This window comes from Littorina saxatilis, linkage group LG2 (genome assembly GCF_037325665.1).
Source record: "Littorina saxatilis isolate snail1 linkage group LG2, US_GU_Lsax_2.0, whole genome shotgun sequence".
Taxonomy (NCBI): domain Eukaryota; kingdom Metazoa; phylum Mollusca; class Gastropoda; order Littorinimorpha; family Littorinidae; genus Littorina; species Littorina saxatilis.
Genome location: NC_090246.1, coordinates 734081 through 759080, shown reverse-complemented (window position 1 = coordinate 759080; position 25000 = coordinate 734081). Strand labels below are relative to the sequence as shown.

Here is a 25000-nt window from a genome sequence, read left to right as displayed (position 1 = left end):
TTTCCCGTATTTTGGAATCACACACACAGGATAAGATTAGACTTTCCCGTATTTTGGAAACACACACACAGGATAAGATTAGACTTTCCCGTATTTGAAAAAACAACAAAAGGTTGCATTTGAAGGAATTTGACTATGCAAAAACTATCGAGATTAAATGGATGCAAAACTTAACATAACAGCTATTTCTTTTTTCCATAATTGTTTTCAGATAGATTTTGAATCGAAACTCTGTGCACGCGCGTGTATGTGAGTGTGTGTGTGTGTGTGTATGTGTGTGTGTGTGTATGTGTGTGTGTGTGTGTGTTCGTGTGTGTGTGTGTGTTCGCGCGTGTGTGTGTTCGCCCGTGTGTGAGTGTGTGTTGATCAAAGGAAACAAGTCTAAAAGTGTTCGTTTTTAAAACACCACTTGATCCCCGAAAGTGTATTGTTTAGACAGAGACCTCATGTTATTTTCAGAACATTTTAGAACAATGGGGCGCCTGTCGCACGACATGCCAGTGTGTTAGAGGACGGGAGGTTTACCGAGTCGATCAACATTGTTGAACATTTCTGAAAAAAACCAATTACCGGTACACTAAAGACGCCCACTTCAGTTCTTGTTACACATTTTGCACACTGATTCATTTTCCTATTTGAATAAAATTAGAAACCAGTAAGCCAGAAAATACCAAGCTTATGTAGTGGACAGATGATGCTATCCATAATCACTGACGGTGTAAATAATCGTTAGCAAGGGAAGGCAGGTATAGTCATACCTAGCCTGCCCTAGCGACCACCTCACACTCATTTTGATATAATTAATTACCACACGTTTACGAAGAAATCGTGCCGTACACGTCTAGATTAAGGTAGGTCTACAATTGATTTTCCAGACTCTTCAGGTTCGTCGAATTCGCCAGACCCCTCAGCCCCCCCCCCCCCCCCCGAATCCTTTAAAGGTGTGGTCTCTCTATGACTATCTGGGGGCTAGGTGTTTGAATAGCTAGAGCTGAGACTCATGTTCAGAATTCTGTACAGCGACCTTGACAGCTTCATTCAACGCTTGACTATTTCCTGTTTGCCCTCTCAGGGCAGAGCATACTTTGTTTTCAAGAGGGGTCGAGGGGAAAAATAAATGCCTTGGTAGAGATTGGAACCAAGGACCTCGAGATTTCGGGGCCGACGTCCTACCCGCAGGACCACTTCACACAATTTTAATAAAGATAAAACAAAAACAATTTTTTAAATTTTATTCTACTGTTAAATTATTTTTCATGCGTTGCAATACGTCAAGATTGCCTTTAAAATTCGCCGTTACGTTTCAGGGAATCGCAGCACATGTTTAAAGTCCCAGTCTGCCTCAAATGGTTACAGAACGATTTAAATCTTCTAACGAAAAACACAGTTCTAACCTTATGGAATACACTTGCAATAGCATTTAATGACACTGTCCGTTTTAATGGCAATTTAGCTTGCGTAAACCACACACCAGTTGTCGGGGTTAATCTAACACCTGAGCCTTCTGGGCTCCGTTTTTTCAAACTGTCAAAACTTCGAATTGTACTGAAAACGAGGCTTCCTATTTGTCCAATGGTAAATTCGTTCTGACTGCACGAAATAAATTTTTCTTACTCTCAACGGAAATCAGCCAGGATGTTCCCGTTCGCTGAGCGTTCAAATGGAAGTAATAATGTACTGTATGTAGAGGCTCGGGGAGCTCAGTGATCAGAAACGGATGGTTTACGGGAGGCTAAGTGTGCCTTTAAGGTGTTACGAGTGTGTTCGGGTTGCGGTTCTTGCTCATGTTTATACTCACTGAGTCACTTCCCTTGGATCTGGATCTAGATAACCCGCCTGGGTTGGTGGTTTGCGGGTGCGAATGCGTATACGCACGGTTCAGTGTGCTTTCGCGAAAGGGTGTGTCATATGCACGGCTAGAACTAAGATACTTCTTGATTTCAGTAAATAGTTTCATTACATGTCAACTAGTTCGTTTTTAAATGATTTTTTAGAGATCGCCAAATGGTATTGTGTGAATAACATCATTCGATCGATTGTACGCGGCACGGCGCCGTGCTTCTAGTAGCTCAGTCCATTCCTTCTTTCCGGTGTGGAAACAGACGTGTTTCTGGCGAAAGAATCGGCGTTTTCAACTCGCCATGCATATCTTCATATTCATTCGGACTAGAACAACGAAATATAAATTTCTTGTAAAAAAAATCCCCAGCCTTGCGACTCTGGTAGTCATTTTCTTACGCGAAGCGGCCTTTGGTAGGTACGACAGTTTTAGTAACCCAAGTATATATCTAAAACGCACGTGGACGAGTTTTCAATGGCGTATTTGAAGTCTGTGAATGTTGTGATTACAAATCATTTCGGGGCACCCCTCAGTCTATACGTACAGACAAACAAATTGCATGGAACGAAAGTTGAGAGGCTGGACTGTAAGTTGTTGTTTTGACTTCTACAAATCTCGCAGGTCTTTTATGCAAAACAGACTCAAAATTGCATTGTTCACGCAAGTGTAGATGACGAGACTATCGAAGGAATGGAATACACTTGCCTACAGATATAATAGACAGACACTGTCTATTTATATCTATGACTTACCCTAGCCCATATGTTAGAATAAAGAACATACTTTGCTCTTTTGAATGATGTATGATTTGGCACTGTACACAGGATTTTAGACCTGCCCCCGAAGTGATTTTTCCATAAACCCGTCAAAAAGCTCACTCTGTTTTGGCCGTAAAAAGCGCCCAAATGAAGTCAATTTCTAACCTGTGTCGTGTGTTCGAAGGAGTACATCTCAGCGATGCCGCCATTGCCTTGCAACCTCAAAGAAATATATTTTAATAGCCCGCTAAATGAACGTTTTTTTAGTGTGAAATAAAAGCCGGAGATTTGCTTCGTTTCTTTGCTGCGACACAAAACCAAAACCAACTATAGATCTGCGGTGACATTATGAGTTCGTTTTCGACATTGCAGTGAAGTTGCGTGGATCTTCGACGATTCCCGTTCGGTTTAATGTGGATAGAGCTTTGATAGAATGTAACTGTTTTGAAAAGTTACAACATGAGTCCTTGGGATCGATGTTTTTCGGTAAACTTCTTCGTATCCTTGACTTTACTTTTGACTTGAACAGATCCAGATCGGCTGGGGCTGTTGATCGCCTACACAGATCTATATGAAGTTGACTCGACACGGCGAACCGCCGAATCCGTGCCCTCTCGTCGTACCCACCAGCCACAGGCACAGTAAAAAGAGAGTTTAAATTATATTTATACTAAATAACACTTTAATCAACCAATTTTCTTGTTGGAATTGTAAATCGCTTTGAGCTGTAAATCATGACTTGCGTTATAGAAAAGTGTTTTCTTTTCTATTTTTCATTGTTAGGTGGATTTCAGCGTTTTAGTACAAGCAGTGGCTAGCAAAGACTCACTCAATTTGTGTGTGCGCTTGAAAGCGCGCGCGTGTTTGTGTGTGTCAATGTGTGTGTGTGTGTGTATGTGTGTGTGTGTGTGTGTGTGTGAGAGTAAGTGTGTGTGTGTGTGTGTGTGTGTGATCAAAAGTTGACGAGGGCGGGCGGGGGAGGGGGGGGGGGTGGTTGGTGGGTTGGGATTGCGCCGGGGCACTAAGGACACTAATTGTTTGTACTGCGATTCAGGCAAAACTACGGGACAGATGTTTATGTAACCTTGCAAATAAGTGTTCTGACCCCCACCCCTTCACCCGCATTCAAACACTTGGGTCAGTGCTCTTTCAACTGACCTGCTAGGCTCACAAATGATTTGTATCTTCACCTTTTTTCAGCCAAGATATGGGGTGGGGCGGGAAACATTTTTGAGTAAGAAAAAAGGAAACGCTTTAAAAAAAAATTGTTAAAGGTATTGTGAACAGTGAACTTATCTGTATTCAAATGTGGTTTAATTTGTGATGACATTTTGTGTTATAACGTTTTTACCACTAAATTAAAACAGTCTGGTTTTCTTCGCGTTTTCGATGTACACTCTTGATATATAAATACTGACACTCCTCTTAAAACTGTTTGATCCACCCTGGTGTGTGTGTGTGTATGTGTGTGTGTGTGTGTGTGTGTGTGTGTGATTAGTGGGGTGGGCGGGTGGTGGAGGGGGGTGGTATTGGATCGGGGGGTGGGGGGGGGGGTGGGGAGGGGTTGGCAGGGGGTATCGGTGCACTAAAGGCACCAAGTGTTTGGGTGTTTGTGTTTGTATTGCGATTCAGAGAAAACTACTATACAGATTTTTATGAAACTCTGCACACTTCTCCCTACCACCTGACCTACTGGGCTCCCAAATGAATGTTTTCATCAATTTTTGTCAGTCAAGATATGGGGGTGGGGGTGGTGCGGGGATAATTGTGGAGTAAGCAATAAGGAAACATGCACGTTATGGTTTTCTTAGGTATTGCAACGGTATGTATAGTGAAGTTAGCTGTGTTCAAATTTGTTTATGATCTGTCGAGCCAATTTTGTGTTACAGCGTTTTTGAGTGATAATTGTTGTGTACGCTCTCGCCAATCCTGAATAATTTTCGGCATGCACATTGATAAGTACCGTATTATAATAAAGTGATACTCTCCATTCTTTTAACTACACAAAGTAATGTTTTATTGATCTTTTCTAAAGATAAAAATGTCAGTTACGATGACGTTACGAATTACAGTGTTTTCTGTAAGGTCATATGTGTCCACCCGGTACCCCCCAAAACTGACAAAACTCTTATAAAAAAAAAATGAATAAGAAAACAACGTTTTTTGTCTGTCTGCAGTTGTGGACATATAGCTTAGAGAAACATGTGCTCAAAATGTGTAATGGATTTCACGTGCGATTTTTTTTTTCTTGGGTTGAGGAGAGGGGGTGGGGGGGGGGGGGGGGGTGTATGCCCCTTGATCAGTCTCGGGCGCTCTGCGACCTCGATTTACACTATTGAATTCTAAAAACACCCCCCTTACAAACTAACTGATCTACCCTGGTGTATATATATATATATACATATATATATGTGTGTGTGTGTGTGTGTGTGTGGTGTGCGATTCATAGAAATTTACTGGACAGATCTTCATGAAACTTTACACACAAATGTTCGGACCCCCAACCCTTCACCCTGATTTAAACTCATGTATCACAAGTCCAGCGCTCTACCAACTGACCTACAGCGCTCCCAAATTATTTCTTTTTATCATTTTTGTCAGTCAAGATAATGGGGGTGGGGTTGGTACGGGAATAATTGTGAAGCAGACAATAAGGCAACAACTTATTTTGTTTACAGGTATTGTAGATGTATACAGTGAACTTAGCTGTGTTCAAGTTTAGTTATGTTTCTGTCGAGCGAAGTATTTTTAAATACGCGTTTTTACTACTAAAGGAGTGATGATTTTATGTGTACGCCCTCGAGAAACCTCGATCATTTTCTGAAAATGTACGTTGATAAGTACCGTTTTATGATAAAGTTATACTCTCCATTCATTTATATACACAAACTAATGTTTCATTTATTATTTGTAGAGCTAAATATGTCAGTTGGGATCATGTTAAGAATCGCAGTGTTTTTCGCAAAATCGTACTTGACAACCCCCAGTAAAAAAATTCTAAAAAAAAAGTTAATACGTCAACCTCTTTTTTTCTTTGCACAGATGTGTCCATATTGCTTAGAGGAACCTGTGCACAAAATGTGTAATGTTTCTCTCACGCGATTTGAACACACAAGTAACCCCTTAAGAATCGCAGTGTTTTTCGCAAAATCGTACTTGACAACCCCCGGTAAAAAAATTCTAAAAAAAAATTAATACGTCGACCACCTTTTTTCTTTGCACAGATGTGTCCATATTGCTTAGAGGAACCTGTGCACAAAATGTGTAATGTTTCTCACACGCGAATTTTTTTTAAATACGTTTTTACTACTAAAGGAGTGATAATTTTATGTGTACGCCCTCGATAAACCTCGATCATTTTCTGAAAATGCACGTTGATAAGTACCGTTTTATGATAAAGTTATACTCTCCATTCATTTATATACACAAACTAATGTCTCATTTATTATTTGTAGAGCTAAATATGTCAGTTGGGATCATGTTAAGAATCGCAGTGTTTTTCGCAAAATCGTACTTGACAACCCCCACTCAAAAAATTCAAAAAAAAAAGTTAATACGTCAACCTCTTTTTTTCTTTGCACAGATGTGTCCATATTGCTTAAAGGAACCTGTGCACAAAATGTGTAATGTTTCTTTCACGCGATTTGAACACACAAGTAACCGGCCTTAAGAATCGCAGTGCTTTCCGCAAAATCGTACTTGACAACCCCCGGTAAAAAATTTCTAAAAAAAAAATTAATACGTCGACCACCTTTTTTCTTTGCACAGATGTGTCCATATTGCTTAGAGGAACCTGTGCACAAAATGTGTAATGTTTCTTTCACGCGAATTTTTTTTAAATACGTTTTTACTACTAAAGGAGTGATAATTTTATGTGTACGCCCTCGAGAAACCTCGATCATTTTCTGAAAATGCACGTTGATAAGTACCGTTTTATGATAAAGTTATACTCTCCATTCATTTATATACACAAACTAATGTCTCATTTATTATTTGTAGAGCTAAATATGTCAGTTGGGATCATGTTAAAAATCGCAGTGTTTTTCGCAAAATCGTACTTGACAACCCCCAGTAAAATAATTCTAACAAAAAAGTTAATACGTCGACCCCCTTTTTTCTTTGCACAGATGTGTCCATATTGCTTAAAGGAACCTGTGCACAAAATGTGTAATGTTTCTTTCACGCGATTTGAACACACAAGTAACCCCTTAAGCCACCACTTGATGCTACACGACATTCGCGCCATGTGATAGTTGCGATATCTCTTTTAACAACATTTGTACCGAGTCGTTTATTTTCCCCCTCAAATGCTCAGTCCTGAGGAAACAGGAAGTTACCCGTGCAAAAGTCAAGGTCATACAGGGTCAGGTTTCCTTCCGGCCGCCTTCAGCGTCCGCTTGAAGGACACAATAAGGTATTTTCTTCCGCTTTCATTGGCTAAAACTCACACCTGCACTCCTGTTTTTGAACAAATGGGGTTTCACGTGAGTGACAGTTTCATTTCCCGCGATTGATTTGCGTTCACACGATTCCTATCCCTGCCCCCCGTCACTTTGTCCTGAACGCATCAGTTGCATAGGCTGCTCCAGTTTACAGACAAACATGTATTGCCTTGCAGCTTTCTTCATCATTGGTGAGAGAATTTTAAAATATACTTTGGACTCAAAAAAACAAAAATGGTAGGAAATTGGAAAGTTTTTTTTATTGACAAAACTTTGTCAAAGATAAACGTTCCAATGACCTACCATTCTTGCTTCTTGATTCTGAATTTTGGAACTTTAGCAGTGTATCTATTTTTGATTTGTTTTATACTTTGGACAGTTTGTACCAATGACATAAATAATGTTTTTTAATTGATGAAGATTCTCGATAAAGCTTGTCACAAAATATTAGTGCGAGGGTTCTTGACTGTATTCTAACTAATACGAGGACTAGCATGACACTGAAGTGTTGCACCGAAAAATGTAGTTTGTTTCCGAAAATAGCTCGAAAGTCTGTTATAGGTCAGCGCTAGGTGGGCATGGTCCAGGGAGCATATATTGGCAAGATATGTGCCCAACGAACGCATAACTATGAACTTGTCAAAAAGTAACGTGACGGTAAGCTTCCATAATTCCTCGCTTCTGATTTTGGGAAATAGGCAAAAGTTCTGAAGATTCTGCGAATTTGGCAATTCGGTGAATTCGGCACGACATAATTATAGACTTCGCTGATTGTTCTAAGGCGCACTGGGGACCACGCCCAGCGTACTTGCCTTTGACTGCTCTGACGTAAACGCCTGGGATAGTGAGATGACAAAATGCTTCACGCAGTCGGGCTTCTCTGTGGATGCGCACACCCTGGCAGATGTGGAGATTGCCATGCTGACCAACACCAACTACGCCTGCAGGTAAAGTACATTGGAACCTGTCCATAACGACCACCCAAGGTCAACCAAACGCGGTCCTTCTAGGCAGGTGTTCGGGATTGAAATGTGTATCTAAATAAAGTCTCGCCGTCGACTTGTTTTTGGAGTTGATCTTATAGTTTGATGCCAACAAATTGACTAAATGTTTTTATATTGCGTCACGCGACTTGTTTTGGGTTCACTACAAATGTATGACACGTCTCTAATTTTATGTCAGAGCAGCAGAGTCGACATGACACCATAAATCTTCATCGTATTTTTCAGGAACACCGATGCATTTAAGTCCGCTGTGTCATGTGCCATTGGTTTCGTCAGAAACTGTCTCATAAAATTATCTCTGTGGGAAGACCCGGCCATTCTACTGGACGCCAACAAAGTGACCGATGGTCTTGTTTACCTCTGTGACCATATTGCAGGTGTAGTATTAGTATTGGCCATTCTGTTCAACTGATGAGGTTTTCGATTTTCCCTGCATATTGTATTTGTGGGTCTGTCTATTTCTCTCTCTCTCTCTCTCTCTCTCTCTCTCTCTCTCTCTCTCTCTCTCTCTCTCTTTTTCTCTGAATGACATATCTACTATGCTTTTAAATGTGGTGCACGTTTTCACGTTTTGGGGTTTTTAGAATCAAGGTTATCTCATCAGATTTCAGATTCTGATGTTGTTATTCCTGGTTACAATGTATTACGACGAGACCCACAGCAAAGTAAAGAAACTGGTTTGCTACCGTACATAAGTGAATCAGTTAGATATCATATACACGATGAACACGCCTTGAGCAGTTTGAGGAATCGGTGTGAATAGAAGTCAAGTTGAAAAGAGCACCTCCACTCCTTATAGGTTTCTGTTATAAAAATCCTGCAGAGCGAGAGAACTGGTCAGATGATATGACACAGATGTCAGATGACGTTTTGCTCGAATCAAAGAAAATAATTAATAAAGAAGACTTTAATATTAATTTGTTGAAACAGAACAAAATGTGACTTGATATGCTTAACCTCTATAATCTCAAACACATAGTATGCACACCTACGAGAGTCACAGCAACCACCAGCACTCTGATAGATCATATTTATGTGACTGATCACCGTAACATTATAAGATGTTTGATGGGTTGTTGACAGACCAGCTTTTTTGTCTGTCCGAGGGGAGCATATCGTCTTTTGTTTCATATTTATTGACAAAGGTCAATAAATATGAAACAAAACTGAGTCGATATGCCCCCCGAGGACCGACAAAAAAGTTGGTCTGACAACAAACCATGCACCAAACATCTTTTTTGTAGTGAGAAAATAAGTGCACAATCAACACAGGGAGCCATGCTTTGAAACACGAGTCCCGTTTTGATAACCACACGAGTCCCGTTTTGATAATCGCTGGCAATCAAAGCTGGCGTGTGAAAGCAACTTTCTGTGTTTTTGAGTTCATAAAATGTTGGGATGAATATGTCAGGTTTGAGGATGCACAGTTCTGTAGGTTCATCTCGGTATTCCACCCCTCGGCTTTCCGTTGTAAATATTAAGCTTAGTGATCGAATGTGGAAGCTACGTTGGTTCAAAGGTCACAGAAGATTTGCGTCGTGCAGCGAAGGAAAGAATCGCGATCTTGTTTCCGACTCAGTTCCTCTTTGTTTTTCATTAGACCTGTCATTCTGCTTGCTCGGCTTTGTTAGATGTTTGCATATCTTGTTGCTATTTTCTTTGCTTTTATTATTATTTCGTTTATCGATACAACGTCTTGTGCACGGGTCAAAATGTGTGTGTCAGGGGTCAATTGGTTTGACTTGAACTTGACGTTCGTGTTTCTCCCAACGTCTGTGTATCGAAACACAGATACACACACTCCATGACTTTGTAAGAAGACAAAACATATCGGTAGGTTTCATTTGTTTGTGATGAATGTATGACCTTTTATGAAGTAGTTTTGTTTTTTGTTTACTTTTGCCAGTTTGTCAGTTTGATTTTGGAACTTTGCAAAACAGTGTTGTGTCGTCTGTTAAGGTCTGGGGAAAAGCCAGTAAAAAGAGCCGGAGAATCCCCGAGCGTTTCTATTTGGTTTGCTTTTGATTATCCATGTATAACCTGCTTATTGCAACAATGGTAACCGGGGATGTATTGCATGGGGAACATGAGATTTATTTCCCAGGTGCTTGTGAATGAAACTCGTAAAAATGATGACAATGTTGAATGTTGTGTTCCAGCCAGTGGTTGCAACGATCACTTTCTTATCTGTTTAACGTGGTCGAGAAAGGGTGTAACAATTCCGAAAGCTGGTCACAATAAAATACAGATCCTTTTCTCAATTCAACGAAGACACATTTCTCCACTACCTCTGTAATTCCTCTCTCTCTCTCTGAGGTTTATAATTATACGAATTCCGATGCTGCCAAAACGCACTGGCTAAAGGCTTTCTTTGAAATTTATGATCGACATGCTCCATGGAGAATTAAGACAGTCAAACATATAGTAAAACCTAAGTTGTTTGATGATGAATTACAAGATGCCATTGATAATCGTGAAATAAAGTTAATTCAATGAAACGATTCAAAAGGAGAAAATATTTTTAAGACCTTGCTTCTTCAAAAATAAATTCAAAGAACATTTTGAAGCCAATAAATAAACTTACAAATAAAACGTCTGCATGTACTTCAAGTTGCCTAAAGGACATGTATCACCTGATGATTTAAACACACATTTTGCGAAAATAGCTCAAAATGTTATCATAAACGATAACACAACTTTAAATAATTTGGAAGGTTTAGAAGTTCTCTGAAAAAAAAAGAAAAAAAAGGTTCATCTTAGTAAGATATTCCTCCGCTTACCTTGCCTGATGTATTTAACGTTCTCGCTCATTTATAGCAAACGGGTACCCGGGGGATAGACGGGCTTGATGGAAGGATTCTTAAGTTAGCAGCCCCTGTAATTTCTGAAACCCTCACTTACATCTATAATCTCTGTTTAGAATTTTTTTCCAAATAGCCCTCTAGCAGGCTAACATAATTCCTCTGTTTAAATCTGGCTAAAAGAGAGACCCCTCAAATTCTAGGCCGATTTTCATGCAGGTTTAAAAAAAATCAATGCGCGAATAATTTGAAAAAACAGTTAGTTATACCTAGATAAAGCCCATCGTGTGTCTATTTCATCCGTGCAGACTTTGACGCTGAATGCTACATTAGGGAACTTCCGACCATTGAAAAGTGTGCGGAAGGGAAGGCACATGCTGCCCTCTCTGTGTCCAGTGATCGGAGCCTCAAGTTTGGCGTCTGCACGTAAGTCTATTTTGCCACGGGATAACTCTACAGAAACTGGTACAAGACCACCAGGCATGGCCATGGAAAGGTAATGAAGATTATAAGTATGAGGCGGGGCTATTGATTCATTGGTCAAGAGTTAACTTCAAGTTGTTTTGTCAATGCAAAAACACAGAAACCAACATTAAACGAACCAACATTAAACGAACCAACATTAAACGAACCAACATTAAACGAACCAACATTAAACGAACCAACATTAAACGAACCAACATTAAACGAACCAACATTGAACGAACAAACAAACAAACAAACAAACAAAGAAGCAAACACATCAACTTCTTCTTCTTCTTCTTCTTCGTTCATGGGCTTAGACTCCCACGTTCACTCATGTTTTAAGCACGAGTGGATTTTTACGTGTATGACCGTTTTTACCCCGCCATTCAGGCAGCATACGCTGATTTCGGGGGAGGCATGCTGGGTATTTTCGTGTTTCTATAACCCACCGAACTCTGACATGGATTACAGGATCTTTTCCGTGGGTACTTGGTCTTGTGCTTGCTTGTACACACGAAGGGGGTTAAGTCACTAGCAGGTCTGACCTCCCGATTAGGAGGCCGACGTCTTACCACCACGCCACTGCGCCCGTCAACACAACAACAAAAACCACACACAAAACCAACAAAAAACAAACAAAAAAACATACGACACATTAGAACAACATCAACAAACAGCAGTCAAACAAACTATACAAAGACGCAAACACACAAACTATGAACTCATAATAGTTTATTCCGTGGCAGAAACAAATCCAGATGATGACTGATGTAAAAGACCTGTTTTCTACAGGGCATTTGACGCTACCCTGAACTGCGCGCGACAGCAACTTGGTGTCTGTCCCAGGAGGACCAAAGAGATTGCTGTCAACTTCTTCACGTACGTCACTCCAGCAGCATGTAGTGGAGGTGAGAGCGTTGAGAACCAGTGCGATGAACCTCACAATACAATACAATACAATACAATACAATACAATACAATACAATACAATACAATACAATACAATACGGGAAGGTAGAGTGAAAGGGGGTAGGGATAGAGTGGAAGGGGCGGGGGGTAGGGGGTGGGAAAGGGGGTGGGGGGCACAGGCCAGCGAGTATACAAATGAGACGCCGAGACTTAACAGGGGTTGTCTTTATCAACAAACCAGAAGGCAGTGACTGTTGACACATGATAAAGAAAAGAAAACAACATGAGAACATGACATGATAAAGTGTAATCGCACTATGAATAACAATGCATCGTAACCATAACAAACATACAGCAGTAAACCCAAGAAAATTGGTTGATTAAATCAACATGGCCGAAGCAATGTTTTCATAAAAGAAGCGGCACGGTATTGTACGGGCACATGTTAAATTTGGGTTACATGTGTTGCAGTGTATTTGAAAATCCGTAGGCATAAAAACATGCAAAGAAGAGTGATAGGTCCCTGTTGTGAATATAATCAAGTTGATAAATTGATTACTTATGTTTCATGAGAACGGCAAACAACAACACATGTTCACCGCCCTCAGCTAATTGAAGAAAGAGGGCGGCCATCAATAAATAGTAGAGCATAGTGCAATTTCATGTTGGCATCTTCTCCACTGAAAGCTATAACCCAAAGACTGAAGACCAAAGTGCTTTACCCCACTTCTGACCCGAATCACCCCCCTCCTGCTAGGTACACGTGCACTCAAGTTAACCTCTGCTTTGACCTGTGTGCCAGGAGTCGGATGGGAGAGAGAGAGAGAGAGAGAGAGAGAGAGAGAGAGAGAGAGAGAGAGAGAGAGAGAGAGAGAGAGAGAGAGAGAGAGAGAGAGAGAGACACACACACACATAAAGAGACAGACATAGAAAGACAGAAGCGGAGAGACTCAGAGGGAGACACAGACAAAGACATACATACACTGATACACAGAGAGAGAGAGAGAGAGAGAGAGAGAGAGAGAGAGAGAGAGAGAGAGAGAGAGAGAGAGAGAGAGAGAGAGAGAGAGAGAGAAAGAAACAACCTGTAACTGATCTCGTGAGAACGGTAACAAAACGAGACATGTCAGATCTCCGAACCCATTGCAATAGATGACCGCTCCTGCGGCCATCAATAAACTACCAAGGAGAGAAACTAAGGGGGAGGGACGATGGGGAGACAGGACACACTATAGGTCGCTGAGGACACAAGTCACGCCTCACGGTTGGCCGTATCTCGGTTGGCCGTATCTCGTTTGACCGTATGCATTCATTGGAACGGACTCGCAGACTCGCCTCACGGTCTGCAAGTATCGAAGCGTGACATACTGACAAGGACCGATAACTTCACAACCGGATAATACAGAGGGAACGACTCTATCTCTGACGTCACTTGCAATAGCATTTAATGACACTGTCCGTTTTAATGGCAATTTAGCTTGCGTAAACCACACACCAGTTGTCGGGGTTAATCTAACACCTGAGCCTTCTGGGCTCCGTTTTTTCAAACTGTCAAAACTTCGAATTGTACTGAAAACGAGGCTTCCTATTTGTCCAATGGTAAATTCGTTCTGACTGCACGAAATAAATTTTTCTTACTCTCAACGGAAATCAGCCAGGATGTTCCCGTTCGCTGAGCGTTCAAATGGAAGTAATAATGTACTGTATGTAGAGGCTCGGGGAGCTCAGTGATCAGAAACGGATGGTTTACGGGAGGCTAAGTGTGCCTTTAAGCCACCACTTGATGCTACACGACATTCGCGCCATGTGATAGTTGCGATATCTCTTTTAACAACATTTGTACCGAGTCGTTTATTTTCCCCCTCAAATGCTCAGTCCTGAGGAAACAGGAAGTTACCCGTGCAAAAGTCAAGGTCATACAGGGTCAGGTTTCCTTCCGGCCGCCTTCAGCGTCCGCTTGAAGGACACAATAAGGTATTTTCTTCCGCTTTCATTGGCTAAAACTCACACCTGCACTCCTGTTTTTGAACAAATGGGGTTTCACGTGAGTGACAGTTTCATTTCCCGCGATTGATTTGCGTTCACACGATTCCTATCCCTGCCCCCCGTCACTTCGTCCTGAACGCATCAGTTGCATAGGCTGCTCCAGTTTACAGACAAACATGTATTGCCTTGCAGCTTTCTTCATCATTGGTGAGAGAATTTTAAAATATACTTTGGACTCAAAAAAACAAAAATGGTAGGAAATTGGAAAGTTCTTTTATTGACAAAACTTTGTCAAAGATATACGTTCCAATGACCCACCATTTTTGTTTTTTTAATTCTGAATTTTGGAAGTTTAGCAGTGTATCTATTTTTGAATGTTTATACTTTGGACTGTTTCTACCAATAACATAAATCATGTTTTTTAATTGATGAAGATTTTTAATGAAGCTCGTCACAAAATATTAGTGCGAGGGTTCGTGACTGTTTTCTAACTAATACGAGGACTAGCATGACACTGAAGTGTTGCACCGAAAAATGTAGTTTGTTTCCAAAAATGGCTCGAAAGTCTGTTATAGGTCAGCGCTAGGTGGGCATGGTCCAGGGAGCATATATTGGCAAGATATGTGCCCAACGAACGCATAACTATGAACTTGTCAAAAAGTAACGTGACGGTAAGCTTCCATAATTCCTCGCTTCTGATTTTGGGAAATAGGCAAAAGTTCTGAAGATTCTGCGAATTCGGCACGACATAATTATAGACTTCGCTGATTGTTCTAAGGCGCACTGGGGACCACGCCCAGCGTACTTGCCTTTGACTGCTCTGACGTAAACGCCTGGGATAGTGAGATGACAAAATGCTTCACGCAGTCGGGCTTCTCTGTGGATGCGCACACCCTGGCAGATGTGGAGATTGCCATGCTGACCAACACCAACTACGCCTGCAGGTAAAGTACATTGGAACCTGTCCATAACGACCACCCAAGGTCAACCAAACGCGGTCCTTCTAGATAGGTGTTCGGGATGAAAATGTGTATCTAAATATAGTCTCGCCGTCGACTTGTTTTTGGAGTTGATCTTATAGTTTGATGCCAACAAATTGACTGAATGTTTTTATATTGCGTCACGCGACTTGTTTTGGGTTCACTACAAATGTATGACACGTCTCTAATTTGATGTGAGAGCAGCAGAGTCGACATGCCACCATACATCTTCATGGTATTTTTCAGGAACACCGAGGCATTTAAGTCCGCTGTGTCATGTGTCATGGGTTTCGCCAGAAACTGTCTAATATCTCTGAGGCAAGACCCGGCCATTCTACCGGACGCCAACAAAGTGACCGAGGGTCTTGTTTACCTCTGTGACCATCTTGCAGGTGTAGTATTAGTAATGGCCATTCTGTTCAAATGATGAGGTTTTCGATTTTCCCTGCATATTGTCTTTGTGGGTCTGCCTTTCTCTCTCTCTCTCTCTCTCTCTCTCTCTCTCTCTCTCTCTTTCTCTCTTCTCTCTCTCTCTCTCTCTCTCTCTCTCTCTCTCTCTCTCTCTCTCTCTCTCTCTCTCTCTCTCTCTCTCTCTCTGAATGACATATATGCTTTTAAATGTGGTGCACGTTTTCACGTTTTGGGGTTTTCAGAATCAAGGTTATCTCATCAGATTTCAGATTCTGATGTTGCTATTCCTGGTTACAATGTATTACGACGAGACCCACAGCAAAGTAAAGAAACTGGTTTGCTACTGTACATAAGTGAATCAGTTCGATATATACACGATGAACACGTCTTGAGCAGTTTGAGGAATCAGTGTGAATAGAAGTCAAGTTGAAAAGAGCACCTCCACTCCTTATAGGTTTCTGTTATAAAAATCCCGCAGAGCGAGAGAACTGGTCAGATGATATGACACAGATGTTAGATGACGTTTTGCTCGAATCAAAGGAAATAATTGATAAAGAAGACTTTAATATTAATTTGTTGAAACAGAACAAAATGTGACTTGATATGCTTAACCTCTATAATCTCAAACAAATAGTATGCACACCTACGAGAGTCACAGCAACCACCAGCACTCTGATAGATCATATTTATGTGACTGATTACCGTAACATTATAAGATGTTTGACTGGGTTGTTGACAGACCAGCTTTTTTGTCGGTCCGAGGGGGAGCATATCGTCTTTATAAATATGAAACAAAACTGAGTCGATATGCCCCCCGAGGACCGACAAAAAAGTTGGTCTGACAACAAACCATGCACCAAACATCGTTTTTGTCATCTTTTTTGTAGTGAGAAAATAAGTGCACAATCAACACAGGGAGCCATGCTTTGAAACACGAGTTCCGTTTTGATAACCACACGAGTCCCGTTTTGATAATCGCTGGCAATCAAAGCTGGCGTGTGAAAGCAACTTTCTGTGTTTTTGAGTTCATAAAATGTTGGGATGAATATGTCAGGTTTGAGGATGCACAGTTCTGTAGGTTCATCTCGGTATTCCACCCCTCGGCTTTCCGTTGTAAATATTAAGCTTAGTGATCGAATGTGGAAGCTACGTTGGTTCAAAGGTCACAGAAGATTTGCGTCGTGCAGCGAAGGAAAGAATCGCGATCTTGTTTCCGACTCAGTTCCTCTTTGTTTTTCATTAGACCTGTCATTCTGCTTGCTCGGCTTTGTTAGATGTTTGCATATCTTGTTGCTATTTTCTTTGCTTTTATTATTATTTCGTTTATCGATACAACGTCTTGTACACGGGTCAAAATGTGTGTGTCAGGGGTCAATTGGTTTGTCTTGAACTTGACGTTCGTGTTTCTCCCAACGTCTGTGTATCGAAACACAGATACACACACTCCATGACTTTGTAAGAAGACAAAACATATCGGTAGGTTTCATTTGTTTGTGATGAATGTATGACCTTTTATAAAGTAGTTTTGTTTTTTGTTCACTTTTGCCAGTTTGCCAGTTTGATTTTGGAACTTTGCAAAACAGTGTTGTGTCGTCTGTCAAGGTCTGGGGAAAAGCCAGTGAAAAGAACCGAAGAATCCCCGAGCGTTTCTATTTGGTTTGCTTTTGATTATCCATGTATAACCTGCTTACTGCAACTATGGTAACCGGGGATGTATTGCATGGGGAACATGAAATTTATTTCCCAGGTGCTTGTGAATGAAACTCCTGAACATGATGACAATGTTGAATGTTGTGTTCCAGCCAGTGGTTGCAACGATCACTTTCTTATCTGTTTAACGTGGTCGAGAAAGGGTGTAACAATTCCGAAAGCTGGTCACAATAAAATACAGATCCTTTTCTCAATTCAACGAAGACACATTTCTCCACTACCTCTGTAATTCCTCTCTCTCTCTCTGAGGTTTATAATTATACGAATTCCGATGCTGCCAAAACGCACTGGCTAAAGGCTTTCTTTGAAATTTATGATCGACATGCTCCATGGAGAATTAAGACAGTCAAACATATAGTAAAACCTAAGTTTTTTGATGATGAATTACAAGATGCCATTGATAATCGTGAAATAAAGTTAATTCAATGAAACGATTCAAAAGGAGAAAGTATTTTTAAGACCTTGCTTCTTCAAAAATAAATTCAAAGAACATTTGGAACCCAATAAATGAACTTACAAATAAAACGTCTGCATGTACTTCAAGTTGCCTAAAGGACATGTATCACCTGATGATTTAAACACACATTTTGCCAAAATAGCTTAAAATGTTATTATAAACGATAACACAACTTTAAATAATTTGGAAGGTTTAGAAGTTCTCTAAAAAAAAAAGTAAAAAAAAGTTCATCTCAGTAAGATATTCCTCCGCTTACGATGCCTGATGTATTTAACGTTCTCGCTCATTTATAGCAAACGGGTACCCGGGGGATAGACGGGTTTGATGGAAGCAGCCCCTGTAATTTCTGAAACCCTCACTTACATCTATAATCTCTGTTTAGAATTTGTTTTCCAAATAGCCCTCTAGCAGGCTAACATAATTCCTCTGTTTAAATATGGCTAAAAGAGAGACCCCTCAAATTCTAGGCCGATTTTCATGCAGGTTTAAAAAAATTCAATGCGCGAATAATCTGAAAAAATACCTAGATAAAGCCCATCGTGTGTCTATTTCATCCGTGCAGACTTTGACGCTGAATGCTTCATTGGGGCACTTTCGACCATTGGCATTGAAAAGTGTGCGGAAGGGAAGGCACATGCTGCCCTCTCTGGGTCGAGTGATCGGAGCTTCAAGTTTGTCTTCTGCACGTAAGTCTATTTTGCCACGGGCTAACTCTACAGAAACTGGTACAAGACCACCAGGCTTGGCCATGGAAAGGTAATGAAGATTATAAAGTATGAGGCGGGGCTATTGATTCATTGGTCAAGAGTTAACTTCAAGTTGTTTTGTCAATGCAAAACCACAGAAACCAACATTAAACGAACCAACATTAAACGAACAAACATTAAACGAACCAACATTAAACGAACCAACATTAAACGAACCAACATTAAACGAACCAACATTAAACGAACCAACATTAAACGAACCAACATTAAACGAACCAACATTAAACGAACAAACAAACAAACAAACAAAGAAGCAAACACAACAACTTCTTCTTCTTCTTCTTCGTTCATGGGCTTAGACTCCCACGTTCACTCATGTTTTAAGCACGAGTGGATTTTTACGTGTATGACCGTTTTTACCCCGCCATTCAGGCAGCATACGCTGATTTCGGGGGAGGCATGCTGGGTATTTTCGTGTTTCTATAACCCACCGAACTCTGACATGGATTACAGGATCTTTTCCGTGCGTACTTGGTCTTGTGCTTGCTTGTACACACGAAGGGGGTTAAGTCACTAGCAGGTCTGCACATAAGTTGACCTGGGAGATCGGAAAAATCTCCACTCTTAACGCACCAGGCGGCAGCGACCGGGATACGAACTCACGACCTCCCGATTAGGAGGCCGACGTCTTACCACCACGCCACTGCGCCCGTCAACACAACAACAAAAAGCACACACAAAACCAAAAAAAACCCCAAAAAAACCACATACCACACATTAGAACAACATCAACACACAGCAGTCAAACAAACCACACAAAGACGCAAACACACAAACCTAAACTCATAATAGTTTATTCCGTGGCAGAAACAAAAGGCGATGATGACTGATGCACAAGACCTGTTTATACAGGTTTTTTGACGCCTACAAGGACTGTGAGCGACAGCAACTTGGTGTCTGTCCCAGGAGGACCAAAGAGATTGCCGTCAACGTCTCAGTCACGTACGACACTCCAGCAGCATGTAGTGGAGGTGACTTTCCGAGATCCACAGTTGGTGAGAGCGTGTAGAACCAGTGCGATAAACCTCACAATACAATACAATACAATACAATACGGGAAGGTAGAGTGAAAGAGGGTAGGGATAGAGTGGAAGGGGTGGGGAAGCCAGGGAGTATACAAATGAGACGCCGAGACATAACAGGGGTTGATCTAACATGTCTTTATCAACAAACCAGAAGGCAGTGACTGTTGACACATGATAAAGAAAAGAAAACAACATGAGAACATGACATGATAAAGTGTAATCGCACTATGAATAACAATGCATCGTAACCATAACAAACATACAGCAGTAAACCCAAGAAAATTGGTTGATTAAATCAACATGGCCGAAGCAATGTTTTCATAAAAGTAGCGGCACGGTATTGTACGGGCACATGTTGAATTTGGGTTACATGTGTTGCAGAGTATTTGAAAATCCGTAGGCATAAAAACATGCAAAGAAGAGTGATAGGTCCCTGTTGTGAATATAATCAAGTGGATAAATTGATTACTTATGTTTCATGAGAACGGCAAACAACGACACATGTTCACCGCCCTCAGCTAATTGAAGAAAGAGTGCGGCCATCAATAAATCGTAGAGCATAGTGCAATTTCATGTTGACATCTTCTCCACTGAAAGCTATAACCCAAAGACTGAAGACCAAAGTGCTTTACCCCACTTCTGACCCGAATCACCCCCCTCCTGCTAGGTACACGTGCACTCAAGTTAACCTCTGCTTTGAGTCGGATGGGAGAGAGAGAGAGAGAGAGAGAGAGAGAGAGAGAGAGAGAGAGAGAGAGAGAGAGAGAGAGAGCGAGAGCGAGAGACACACACACACACACACACATAAACAGAGACAGACATAGAAAGACAGAAGTGGAGAGACTCAGAGGGAGACACAGACAAAGACATACATACACTGATACAGAGAGAGAGAGAGAGAGAGAGAGAGAGAGAGAGAGAGAGAGAGAGAGAGAGAGAGAGAGAGAGAGAGAGAGAGAGAGAGAGATAGAGAGAGAGAGAGAGAAAAACCCTGTAACTGATCTCGTGAGAACGGTAACAAAACGAGACATGTCAGATCTCCGAACCCATTGCAATAGATGACCGCTCCTGCGGCCATCAATAAACTACCAAGGAGAGAAAGAGCAAGAGGGGAGGGACGATGGGGAGACAGGACACAATATAGGTCGCTGAGGACACAAGTCACGCCTCACAGAGCATTATCAACTCAACCCCACCCCCTGCCCTCCTCTCCTTATTTTTTATATTTAGTCAAGTTTTGACTAAATATTTTAACATCGAGGGGGAATCGAAACGAGGGTCGTGGTGTATGTGCGTGTGTGTGTGTGTGCGTGTGTGCGTGTGTGCGTGTGTGCGTGTGTGTGTGTGTGTGTAGAGCGATTCAGACTAAACTACTGGACCGATCTTTATGAAATTTGACATGAGAGTTCCTGGGTATGAAATCCCCGAACGTTTTTTTTCATTTTTTTGATAAATGTCTTTGATGACGTCATATCCGGCTTTTCGTGAAAGTTGAGGCGGCACTGTCACGCCCTCATTTTTCAACCAAATTGGTTGAAATTTTGGTCAAGTACTCTTCGACGAAGCCCGGGGTTCGGTATTGCATTTCAGCTTGGTGGCTTAAAAATTAATTAATGACTTTGGTCATTAAAAATCTGAAAATTGTAAAAAAAAAATTTTTTTATAAAACGATCCAAATTTACGTTTATCTTATTCTCCATTATTTGCTGATTCCAAAAACATATAAATATGTTATATTCGGATTAAAAACAAGCTCTGAAAATTAAATATATAAAAATTATTATCAACATTTTTTTTTCGAAATCAATTTAAAAACACTTTCATCTTATTCCTTGTCGGTTCCTGATTCCAAAAATATATAGATATGATATGTTTGGATTAAAAACACGCTCAGAAAGTTAAAACGAAGAGAGGTACAGAAAAGCGTGCTATCCTTCTCAGCGCAACGAATACCCCGCTCTTCTTGTCAATTCCACGTGCACTGCCTTTGCTACGGGCGGTGGAGTGACGATGCTACGAGTATACGGTCTTGCTGCGTTGCATTGCGTTCAGTTTCATTCTGTGAGTTCGACAGCTACTTGACTAAATGTTGTATTTTCGCCTTACGCGACTTGTTTTTCCTTTTTTTGAAAGCGGACAAACACTCAAGTCCTTAATGGCTCAAAACCGTAGGACTTTTAATATTAATTTTAACGTCACGCCTCACGGTTGGCCGTATCTCGGTTGGCCGTATCTCGGTTGGCCGTATCTCGTTTGACCGTATGCATTCATTGGAACGGACTCGCAGACTCGCCTCACGGTCTGCAAGTATCGAAGCGTGACATACTGACAAGGGCCGATAACTTCACAACCAAATACTACAGGGGGAACTACTCTATCTCTGACGTCACACAGCTCGTGACATGCACACGCTGCACGCAACAAAGATGCTCGCGCGGGAAAACTAGCCTTAGTATGGAAAGCCGTTTGGCTCATAACCATTACACGTGTAATAAAACATAAATACACGCGTAATAAATGATTAATACACGTGTATTTATTTCTTATTGCACGTGTAATTTATCTTTTTTCTTATGCTATGGAATAGCATAATGATTAAATACACGTGTAATAAATATTTCATACACGTGTAAGAAATGATTAAATACACGTGTAATTAATATTTCATGCACGTGTAAGAAATGTTTAAATACACGTGTAATTATTTATTACACGTGTATTAAATCATTTCTTACACGTGTATGAATCATTTATTACACGTGCATTAATCATTTATTACACGTGTATTAATCATTAATTACACGTGGATTAATTATTTATTACACGTGTACTAATCATTTTTTTACGCGTGTAATGGTTATGAGCCAAACGGCTTTCCATAGCTTAGGCCCGGCGCTCACCTATGTAATTGCAGCAGGACAGACGACGCACTGCAGATTATTACAGCCCGCTACAGGCTGGATGAAAAAGAACCAGGCCAAGTACTCGTCATAATCCCTACCGCGGCATCAATAATCTGCAGTGCGTCGTCTGTGCCGCTGACTCTGCGCAGGTATATTCTGCCCATTACGGGCAAAACGACGAAACTGACGCTTTGACGTCACTACGATTAAAATGGTGAACACAGTGATACTTCTACACATAGGATCAAGAATAACACACTTACAGCATACCTTAGAATGGATCAAACCTAGCATATATAATAGACACAAGATGTACGTCAAAGTCTCTTTCGTTTGGCGTGTAACTTTGTCATGACGTCTTTTTATGACTGCATGCGCGTCAAATGTTTTTTGTTTCCGCCGTGTTTGTCTTCTCGTTCATAACTCTGTCTTATCTCTTATCTACTCGAAAGTGGCAGCTAAATCCGCACTGCTTTTCAAAAACCGATGTCGTTTTTGACTTTCTGTCCACAGGAACCAGTGCAGGTGGAACATCGCGCGTGTTTCTTCTGTTTGTTGCTTTGCTGACAGTCATCTGCCGGTACTAAGACACCTGACGTCAGAGCTTCGTCATCATGTGCTGACGTCACAGGCACTCCTTCATCTCCACCTATACCTTTCCTGTGACTCATAAGCTTATTTTGTTGCTGAAAGTTTTTGTTGTTGAATATAGCCTTTGTATCGCATTATAGTAGTTGTTGAACGTTTAGCGCTTTTTACCACATACTTATAGCAGCTAGATTTAGAGTGTCTGTCCAAACTATGTTTTTGATAACATATAGGGGTATGAACCGGCCCTGTCCTGACAAAGTAACGGTGCTAGAGCGCTCAAAACAATTTTATTCGCCACATTTAACTTGTCTGGACAACTTGCACATGTATGTAAAAACAGTTGCGGATGCACAAACCACAACACCATGAAATATTTTTTTAATTTAATTTTTTATTTTACATTTAGTCCATTTTGAGCAGAACTGTTTTCAGAGGAAAATTCACATTTCTGTCCTTGTCTCACAAGAATTGTGTTGAAAAAGAAGCTATTTAACGTTTAGAAAGCCGTCAAAGTGAGCAAATAACTTACGCTTTTTTTATGGAAGGTCTCCCATTTATTCATGTCTGTAAAATTATAAGGTTTTATGGAATAAAACCATTTGTTCAAAACTTGTTTTACTTTCTTCGTCTTTGGCGGTTTGCTCTTCAGCGTTTTATTAAAAAAAGATGTTTTTCTACTTCTAGTTTTGTTGAATCATCAGCTGTTACTGCTTTATTGTTTGCTGTTGACACAAGCAAATGAGACTGTTTTGGTGTGGAAGGTGGGGATCGTTGTTTTGTTCGCCTCACTGCATTCAAATGGTCAAAGGACATTTTGGTCAACTCCGTGTTCCTCGGCGAAAAACACAATAGACGATGTTTGGAAGTAAATCTGTCAGGTTTGCATGTGTTGTTAAAGAATGGATATCCTTGCTTTTTCAGGGACAAATAAATTCACACGTTCTCCTTGTCCACGTGTTTGAGACACACCCATCGCTAGTGATTGGCCCGCGCAATGTTTGTCCCCCTAAAAGCAAGGGTGTTCACTGTTTCACAACCAATACAAATCCGACAGTTATTTTCGGAAAAGACGATTTTGAAAAATAACTCTTGTCAGGATTTTCATCGGTCTGGTAGAGTAAGAGCCCTTTGACCTAGGCCAAGCTTATCAAAAAGCTGCATCTTATACGCACCAGTCAACCCAGACACCCACCTCGCTTGACATACATCCGGGCTCCCCTCTTTCAAATATTCGAACTACACTGACTTTTGTCTTGATGATACAAACACACACACACGCACGCACGAACACACACAAACACGCATACACAGACACACACACACAGGCACGCTACCACACACGCATACACACACACACACGCACGCACTCTACACACACACACACACGCGCACGAACACACACAGGCACGCTAACACACACGCATACACACACACACGAACACACACACGTACGCAACCGAACTCAGATCCTCGCGCCCCCTAATTGGCGTAGAGGCGCGTCCCCCGGGTGGTGGATGGGGGAGCCTTCTCTACTAACTTCTGAGAGAAGGTCGCATCACTCTCGATGCCGTGAACCTAATTAGGATCTTTTTCTTGTTTCTTTATTTCTGCCTCCCCAAAGTCCTTTTACTTTCCTTTTCTCACCCATAAAATTCTTCACTTATTACCCTTGTTGAGTGGTTCTTGTATAGAATATAGTCAATGTTTGTAAAGATTTTAGTCAAGCAGTATGTAAGAAATGTTTAGTCCTTTGTGCTGGAAACTTGCATTCTCCCAGTAAGGTCATATATTGTACTACGTTGCAAGCCCCTGGAGCAATTTTTTGATTAGTGCTTTTGTGAACAAGAAACACTTAACAAGTGGCTCTATCCCATCTCCCCCCTTTCCCCTATCCCATCTCCCCCCTTTCCCTCGTCGCGATATAACCTTCGTGGTTGAAAACGACGTTAAA

At 41.1% G+C, this 25000-nt stretch overlaps 2 protein-coding genes across 4 annotated transcripts; both read left to right on the top strand.

Annotated features, from left to right (window-relative positions):
- Positions 1 to 7073: 7073 nt before the first annotated feature.
- Positions 7074 to 23662, top strand: LOC138957428 (uncharacterized). Of its 3 annotated transcripts, none has more exons than XM_070328567.1 (6): positions 7074 to 7231; positions 7822 to 7987; positions 8270 to 8421; positions 11154 to 11271; positions 19383 to 19501; positions 22972 to 23662. In XM_070328567.1, exons 1-6 carry the CDS (start codon positions 7201 to 7203, stop codon positions 23043 to 23045), a joined length of 660 nt encoding a protein of 219 aa, XP_070184668.1. In that variant the 5' UTR covers positions 7074 to 7200; the 3' UTR covers positions 23046 to 23662. The 3 variants fall into 3 exon arrangements, with proteins under 3 accessions (XP_070184668.1, XP_070184651.1, XP_070184661.1); XM_070328550.1 differs by having other exon boundaries at positions 19383 to 19525; XM_070328560.1 differs by having other exon boundaries at positions 19383 to 19526; positions 22988 to 23662.
- Positions 14232 to 18453, top strand: LOC138956995 (uncharacterized). The gene is made up of 4 exons (XM_070328181.1): positions 14232 to 14412; positions 14984 to 15149; positions 15432 to 15577; positions 18326 to 18453. The coding sequence occupies exons 1-4, from the start codon at positions 14382 to 14384 to the stop codon at positions 18451 to 18453; spliced, it is 471 nt and encodes a 156-aa protein (XP_070184282.1). The 5' UTR covers positions 14232 to 14381.
- Positions 23663 to 25000: the final 1338 nt, after the last annotated feature.

Excerpts from the sequence above, each read along its gene's own strand:
- LOC138957428 (XM_070328550.1), top strand. The coding sequence starts at position 7,201 with ATGTATTGCCTTGCAGCTTTCTTCATCATTG. Across the intron at positions 7,232-7,821 it reads TGCAGCTTTCTTCATCATTG|GCGCACTGGGGACCACGCCC; the intron begins GTGAGAGAATTT and ends GATTGTTCTAAG. Across the intron at positions 19,526-22,971 it reads CTTTCCGAGATCCACAGTTG|GAACCAGTGCAGGTGGAACA; the intron begins GTGAGAGCGTGT and ends TTCTGTCCACAG.
- LOC138956995 (XM_070328181.1), top strand. The coding sequence starts at position 14,382 with ATGTATTGCCTTGCAGCTTTCTTCATCATTG. Across the intron at positions 14,413-14,983 it reads TGCAGCTTTCTTCATCATTG|GCGCACTGGGGACCACGCCC; the intron begins GTGAGAGAATTT and ends GATTGTTCTAAG. Across the intron at positions 15,150-15,431 it reads AACACCAACTACGCCTGCAG|GAACACCGAGGCATTTAAGT; the intron begins GTAAAGTACATT and ends GGTATTTTTCAG.